Source organism: Populus euphratica, unplaced genomic scaffold (genome assembly GCF_000495115.2).
Source record: "Populus euphratica unplaced genomic scaffold, PopEup_1.0 scaffold95.1, whole genome shotgun sequence".
Classification (NCBI taxonomy): domain Eukaryota; kingdom Viridiplantae; phylum Streptophyta; class Magnoliopsida; order Malpighiales; family Salicaceae; genus Populus; species Populus euphratica.
Genome location: NW_011499885.1, coordinates 349,646 through 358,279, shown reverse-complemented (window position 1 = coordinate 358,279; position 8,634 = coordinate 349,646). Strand labels below are relative to the sequence as shown.

At 28.6% G+C, this 8,634-nt stretch overlaps 1 protein-coding gene across 1 annotated transcript; it reads right to left on the bottom strand.

Annotated features, from left to right (window-relative positions):
• Nucleotides 1-3,303: 3,303 nt before the first annotated feature.
• Nucleotides 3,304-5,163, bottom strand: LOC105130234 (receptor-like protein 12). Its single transcript, XM_011032640.1, has one exon. It carries the CDS (start codon nt 5,161-5,163, stop codon nt 3,304-3,306), a length of 1,860 nt encoding a protein of 619 aa, XP_011030942.1.
• Between the last annotated feature and the right edge of the window lie 3,471 nt (nt 5,164-8,634).

Genomic DNA, 8,634 nt, shown 5'->3' with positions numbered 1-8,634 from the left:
AAAAGGGCAATAGCAGTGAAACCCATGAAGTACGTCCATGTCACTAAGAGGGTCAAGCCATAAAAGGCCACCACAGAATATGAACATAAGAACAAAACCAAGAACTAGAGGAACCAGAATCAAGTGTGCAATCATCCTTCATCTCATGCTCAAGATTTTTCCTCCTCCCCTTCTTCTCTTATGAACAAATAAATATGGCGATCAATTTTTTTATATTTATGAATAATTTGATTTTTTTATATTTTAGATATACACCGAAAAAATTATTTTATTATTACATGCCATACAAATTAAACTTATAAAAAGGGCTTCGTATGTCTTGTCATATTAATTTTTTTTTAATAATTAACAAGTTGACAAGGAAAAAATTTTTAAAATAAATATTATTAAAAAAATTATTTACATGATCAGCATCACCCCCACCAAAAAATACAACAATGATAGCGATATGCTATCCTATTTCAACTGGTGTCGTGGAAGAAAAATACTCAATAATTAGCTAATTAATTTTGCATCTATAATAAAATATTTAATACAATGTAATGGTTTATGTAATATAAAGATATTGTAATTTTAAAATTTGTAATGGAATAGAAGAGTACAATTATTATGACTTATTACATTATAAACTATAAATACCCATTACGTTTAAAATGTATATAATGAGCTATTGCATGTTTATAATTAATCATATGAAGACTTGAACAACACTTTTTCATCAAAAATACTAAACTTCATTTTTCATACAATTAAAAGGACCAAAAGATTGAGGATGAGACAACCAAAGTACGCAAAATTATCAAAATGAAGAAAAATACCTTCGAGGAACAAATCAAGGATATAAACTCCAACCAAAGCCCCACTCATGAATGAAGATCAAATATTTAATATAGATTAAAATAATATACATTGTGTATTGATTAATGCGATTAAGCTTTATATGTTTTTTAAAATCATTTATGTCAAGTTGCTTGAAATGTTTAAATATCTACCATATAAATGTTTAAATTTCTAATTGAGAATTATTAAAGAAAATCAAACATTCATTTTAATAAGTTAGAAATATAGGTTTTGTTACTTGTAAAAATCCCAGTAATAAAAGGTTAAAAGAAAAAAAATAAAATATATAATAGCCACCTAATTTTTAAGAAAATTAAAAATACTAAAATATTCACTGTTTCTTAGTTTTATCTTAACTATATGTTTTTTTCTAAATTTATTCTTATGTATATTGTTCAAATTATTTTTTGAATTTATTTATAAGTCATTTATTGTTAATAAATATTTGTCAAGTTTATGTTGTATTTTAAATCAGGAGTCTTGCAATTTAATAATTTTTTTAATTTAAAATCATCATGCTATGTTTATATTAGTCTCTACAATTAGAAGATTTGTTAACCTAACATTGAAAACCAAGATTAATCCAAGCATGATATTAACTTGTCAAAAACATGTAAACATGTAACTCACTTTTTAACACATTTAAATATTGTGCTAGGCCTATATCGGTCTCTCACATTAGAAGATACATCAACTTAATTATTGAAGCCCAAACTTTGATTAAAACAAATAATAATGTTAAACTTGATGAATATATTTTTATTCTTTATTTGAAAAATAAATATTTATGTACACATACATAAGTAAAAAGGATAAGAACAAAGTTTTACAAAGTAAAATGAACATCATTGCGAAACTACTAAAAATAAAATAAAATAAATAATATATGAATAAAAAGTCTGCAATTTTCAAAAATAAATTTCTAATCACACATGCATAACACAGTTTTATAAAATGAATTTACTGCTATTGTGAAGCAAGTAAAAATAAAATAAAATAAATGCTTGAGTAAAAAGTTTTTTAACATAATTTTGTACACATGCATACTTAAAAATATAATAGCATAGTTTTAAAATGAATCTAATGCTATTGCAAAGCCAATAAAATTAAAATAAAATCAAAATAAATGCATGATTGAAAAGTTGTTGAATTTCAAAAATTATATTTTTTTCATACATATGTGTACTTGAAATGTGATAATACAATTTTATGAAATGAATCTAACACTAATTAAAAGCCATTAAAAATAAAATAAGATAAAATAAATGCATAAGTGAAAAGTTGCTGATTTTCAAAAAATAATTTTTACACACACATGTACTTAAAAAGGCACCAACACAATTTCATAAAATAAATCTAATGCTATTGCAAATCCAGTAAGAAAGAAGAAGCATGTACAGTAACTATCATGCAAAACCCTAAAGTAGAAGGAAGAAAAGAGAGAAAAGAGGTAGGGTCTTACCTTGGGGCTGGTTTAAGACGACGGAGAAGCTACAATGGTAGCTACTAGTGGTAGAGATGATGGCTGAGTCGTGGTTGGTTTGGTTTTGATTAGTTTTCCCTCTCTTTCTCTTCAGGTTTTTTTTTTTTCTTTCTCTTTTCTTCTTCTCTCCATTATGCTATTTTTTTAACTTAAATAACTCTCATTGTTACTTCTAGACTTTTTTTTCTTCTATCTATCTCTCTCTGTATTTTTTCTCTTTAGCTTGGATCTTTATATTTATTATTTTGCCTCTCTATTTATAAGTAATGATGATGGTTTTGAAACCCTTCTTGTTGTCATGATTATGGCCATTAGTACCTTTGATTTTGATCTCAACCTTCACCATAATTGATGTTTTGGACAAAGCATGCTTGAATAGCCCTTTTCTCAATAATTTTTGCAGCATTTGAAAGGATTAGAACTTTGTTTTTTAGGCTGAACATGTAATATACATGCATGTAAGCGTGGTGGTGTAATTCTTGGCATTGTGGGAGGCGTGGGAGATAGAAACATGCAGTCAAAGGTCAAGCCAAAACTATGAACAGATCAGAGAGAGAACAAACCTTCACATGCGTCCATGGGAAAAAGAAAATAAAAAAAAAAAACACCGAAACGACATCATGTTGTCTAAATCGAGCCATTTCATTTACATTTTTTGTTATTTCCTTAAAAACAGTGCCATTTAGTGAAGGAGAGAGTTTCTATTATTTTAAACGAGTTCACCAATCAGGTTGCCTTTTCCATTTTAAGAAAATACACAAACCATGAACAAACGTATAATTTACTCAAATTTGATAGGTTTGTCAGAACAAGTAGTTCGATGCCTTTTCCATTTTAAGAAAATACACAAACCATGAACAAACGTATAATTTACTCAAATTTGATAGGTTTGTCAGAACAAGTTCTATGTTATTTTAGTGAAACATTATGAACACACTGAGAACATTTGGAATTATACATTTTCCTTTGCACAGCGTTCATCATCCTTTTCGATTGCGTTCATTGCTCTGCCAATTCTTTGCCTTGAATGATTGTTCAATCAATTTACTGCATCTCTTGTTCCTCCAAAACAACGTGTGACCAATGGCAACTCCCACAGGCAACGCACATCCGTATCCAAGCAAAGCAGATTTCCAACTGAATAGACTACCTGACTCAAAAAGGATGGTCTCTTGTTGAGCACCTGGTGGCTGTTGATCTTCAACGTCATCACATTTATTGGACAACGGAAACCCACACAAACCTAAGTTTTCCTGATAGGAATCACTAGTGAAGGTAGAAAATTGATTCCCTACAGGTATCTTCCCCTCTAATCTATTATAAGAAAGGTTAAGAACCGATAGGAACGTCAAGCTTATTAGTTGCATCGGGATCGCGCCTGTGAGCTTGTTTTTTGAGAGGTCTAAGGACTCAAGCAATGCCAACTTCGAAAGCGATGTTGGGATCTCACCTTTCAGGTTATTTCTAGACACGTTGAGTACTTCTAGTAATTTGAGGTCACCAATCTCTTCAGGAATCTCTCCTTCAAAAAGATTGTTTGAGAGGTCTAGGATCGTGAAAATTGTTAAGATGTTGATATTATCCATTCTATGGCCCTTGCTTGTAATTGACATCCAATCCCTATAATAGTAAGATCCCATGTACAATAGTGACCCGTTGAACTTTACCCTCATTGACTTCCATATTGCAAAGTAATCCAGTGGCAGATTTCCGGTGAAATGATTCGAGGAGAGATCAAAGATTTGAAGCATTGGGAAGTCATTTGATGTCAATGGCTGGCCAATGGGACCGTGCAATCTATTTGATTGTAGGATGAGAACTTGCAAGTTGGGAAGCATCCCTAACCAGAAAGGAAATGTGTCATTAATCTGGTTATCTCCAAGGTCTATAACTTCAAGGCATCTGCAATGCTTCAGAGACCTGGGAATTTTCCCTGTCAACTGATTCCCGTATAAGTTGAGTGTCTTTAGGCTGCAGTCTTCGGTGAAATCCCAGAGCATCAACCCAAAAAAATTATTCTCCCGTAGATTTAGTACAGTGAGAGTAGCAGCAAGAGCCTCGAGACATTTTGGAATTTGACCTGTCATAGAATTGTAGCATAGATCCAAGATTGTTAGATTTCTTATCCTGCATAATGATTCTGGAATCTCTCCAGTGAGCCTGTTCTTAGCAAGCGAGAGGAAGCTGACAGAGGGTGGTAGAATTGGGATTGATCCTTCTAACAAATTGGAGCTAAGATCAAGAAAGGTCAAAGAGCTTAAAAACGGATCAGACGATGGCGCTTCAAATCCATTCAAGAAATTGTTAGACAAATTCAAGTAAACTAGCCTTTCAAACTGCCAAATCCATTTAGGCACATGGCCATGGATTTTGTTGTTAGAAAGGTCGAGCTCCACCAACCTACTTACTTTTCGAAGGAAACTTGGGATTTCTCCCAAATTGCAGTTGACAAGATTCAGCCTTTCAAGGTAGGGGAGGTTAAGAAACTCGGTTGAGTTAACAAGACCAGAAAGGTTGTGACCACTGAGGTTAATGCCAATCACATGATCAGTTGTGACTTCATGACAAGTAACACCTTTCCAGGAGCAACAATCAGTGTTAGGCTTCCATGAAGTAAGCAAAGAACCTGAGGCGGGCTGGAGAGGAAGAGGGGATTCTGGTTTGGCCGCAGATAAATCCCTTTTGAGTCGGAGCAAGGCTGTCTTTTCACTGCCAACGCAACGATGGCCTAAGAAAGGGTGAGAAGAAGCTTGTGACAAAGATGTGAAAGTAGAATTTGCTGAGGATAAGAAGGGTAGGAATAAAAAGCAACAAGCTATAATTCTACAATAACCTCTCATTTCAAGATATAAATTTATTGTCTCGGATGTTATTGTGATGGGTGGGTGGATTTATAGAGAGAATTCCTGCACTAGCTTGATGCATAACACTAGGAATTACTAGTTTCTTGTAGCAGGTTGGATAACAAGGTTCCAAGAAACTGCTTTCATCTCATCATGAGTATGTTTGTTAACGCGATGTAAAATGTATTTTTTAAAATTTTATTTTTATTAAAACTTATATTTTTATGTTTTTAATTACTAGTTTCTTGTAGCAGGTTGGATAACAAGGTTCCAAGAAACTGCTTGTTCATCAAAAGTATGTTTGTTAATGCGATGTAAAATGTATTTTTTCAAATTTTATTTTTTTTTAATATATTTCTAAATAAAAACCATTTAAAATCATAATTATTATCATAAATAAAATGAGAGTAAATATGTTAATTTTAAAAATAATTTATAATAAAATAATAAAATATTATTTTAATATACCTTAAAATAAAAAATATTTTAAATTTCAATTACTATTACAATCCCAAGACAACAAAGCCAATGAGAGAGGAGATGTTCTGGCAAAAAACTCGATTAAAGGAAAGGTTGCGCAGATTGAGGTGCTTTTCCTCACTTCGTGAAGTAGAATGAACGTGCAAGAACTGTCTTGATATCGAATCTCAAGGCATGCAATGCTTGAAAAATATTTATTTAATTTACGTCCAGGTAGGTTAATTTAGAGGAATAATTAAGTTATATTGTCAAGGCTCAGAAGAAACTTAGAATGGAAGATAATTATATTGTGAGATAATTTAATTGTATAGCAAGATATCTAAATATATATATATATATAATAAAGTAAATTATATAAAATGCTTCATCATTTTCTGTAATAGATTATTAGAATAGTTTTTCTAGCTAATTGTCTTCAATTGTTCATTTTTTTATTAATATTTTAAATTTCAATTACTATTACAATCCCAAGACAACAAAGCCAATGAGAGAGGAGATGTTCTGGCAAAAAACTCGATTAAAGGAAAGGTTGCGCAGATTGAGGTGCTTTTCCTCACTTCGTGAAGTAGAATGAACGTGCAAGAACTGTCTTGATATCGAATCTCAAGGCATGCAATGCTTGAAAAATGTTTATTTAATTTACGTCCAGGTAGGTTAATTTAGAGGAATAATTAAGTTATATTGTCAAGGCTCGGAAGAAACTTAGAATAGAAGATAATTATATTGTGAGATAATTTAATTGTATAGCAAGATATCTAAATATATATATATATATAATAAAGTAAATTATATAAAATGCTTCATCATTTTCTGTAATAGATTATTAGAATAGTTTTTCTAGCTAATTGTCTTCAATTGTTCATTTTTTTATTTTTTTCTCTTTACTGATTAGAAAATAATCATGAATATTCACCTTTATTATTTTCTAATTAGCAATCTTCTTGTGAGAGAATGGTAATTAATTGGTGCGTGTTAAGAGTTTGCTTCCAAATTAAAAAGGTGGGATAGAATAAAGATGGACCCGAAATTGTTAAGCAAGTCTTACATGCACAAATCTCAAATTATCTCTCAGCCATGAAATGGTTTTCAAGATAATCCTCAAACTAAATTTTTTTAAAATTGGATGTAAAACGTACAAAAAAAACGAAAAAAAAAACATTGAACTATTTATATAAATAATGAATCACCTTAATCTTTTTTTTTGTTTTTTTAGGATCTGTCTGAAATTGTGATAATATTTATGGTTTAAAATGATTTTTACTTATAAATACATTAAAATATTTTTAAAAAAATTAAAAGTTAGTTTTAAAATCAGTATATCAAAACAATTTAAAAAAATTAGCAATTTTTTTTTTTTAAATTTGAGGGAATACGGTTGACTCTTAATGTAATTTGATACTCTTATCTTTGGTTTTTTCTTTTTCTTGATCTAGGCCTTTAAACACTTTAATTTTATTTTAAAAATAAAAATTAACCCTTCATAATGTCATTTGGTCCTCCTACTTTTAGTTTTTAATTTATATATATAATATAGGCCTTTCATCCGGGCTTACAAAAGTGAATCCGAAACTTAAGATGATACAACTTAACTTTTTTTTATTATTTAATTTTTTTTTAATGTAATGTTATTTAGGCTTTTTGTTTATAGGCCTTACAAACATGAGTAAGAAACTCTTTTAATTTAGTCCATATATATATAATGCTCCCCTCATTTTTTTTATTAACATAAGTGTTAAGACTAATTTATGAATATTTTAACTAATCTATGGATCCTGAAATTAATAATTATATAAATTTTTAATGATTTTAAGATTTATAAAACTCGAAATGATAATTTTTAAAAAACAAACTTGAAACCTGACTAGTTGGCTACATCCATCAAATTATAATATTTTTTTTTAAACTAGGAGAAATGTATTGTTCAAATAAATTAAAATATTTGAATAATATAAGTTTAATTATAATGAAATAAATATTTTAATTATTCTTATGCGTTTATATTTAAAAAATAAAAAATATATATAAATGATTACCTAAAAAACTAAAAGAATTGACCCTTGATAATGGTGCTTCATTTGATTTAATATATTATAAAGTAATATTTTTTCCTTGTCCAAATTCTTGGTGCTTCTCGAATCTATCACTATGAATAATGTTGTTACTCACTGATAAACATTGTCTGCTACGGAAGAGCGGGCAAAAATACTAGAATGCAACCTCTTTAAATTTTAGATATCCCTAGCTCTTCGTATGATCTCTCTTTTAGGAGCCGTACGCTTGCACACGCATATCATTCTATATATAAGAGCTTGATAGGGTGGTAGTTATTTTTTTTAAAGTATTTTTAATTTAAAAATATATTAAAATAATATTTTTATTTTTAAAAAATTATTTTTAATATCAATATATTAAAATAATTTGAAACATCAAAAATATTAATTTAAAGTAGAAAAAATAAAAAAAAACTTTAATTTTTTTAAAATATTTTTAAAACACAACAACAAAAAATACACTTAATCAATTAGCACCCACTTTTTATATTTGTTTTAAAGGGAAGTTTATATCCCTGTGGTGACTTAGGCATGGACATAAGCTTTAAAAAATAATTTTATATTATTTTTTAATATATTTTTTAACTACAAATCTTTTAAGCTTAAAATATATATTCATTCACAATTATTTTATATATAATTTTATTAATATTTTATAAATAATTGAATGTGGTGATATATATATATATATATATATCACTTCATCATTAAAATCTTAATATAATATAGAATAATTATTTATAAAAAAAAATTGAAGTTTATAGATGAGATTTTAAGAGAGGTTTTCTAGGATAGCTTGAAAATACATTATAATAATATATATTTTTTATTTTTAAAACTTATTTTAACATAATCATATTAATCTAAAAATAAAAAAAGAATATTTAAAAAAAAACTTTTTTAAAAAAAAAAAACGTGTCCACGCCACTCAAGTGAT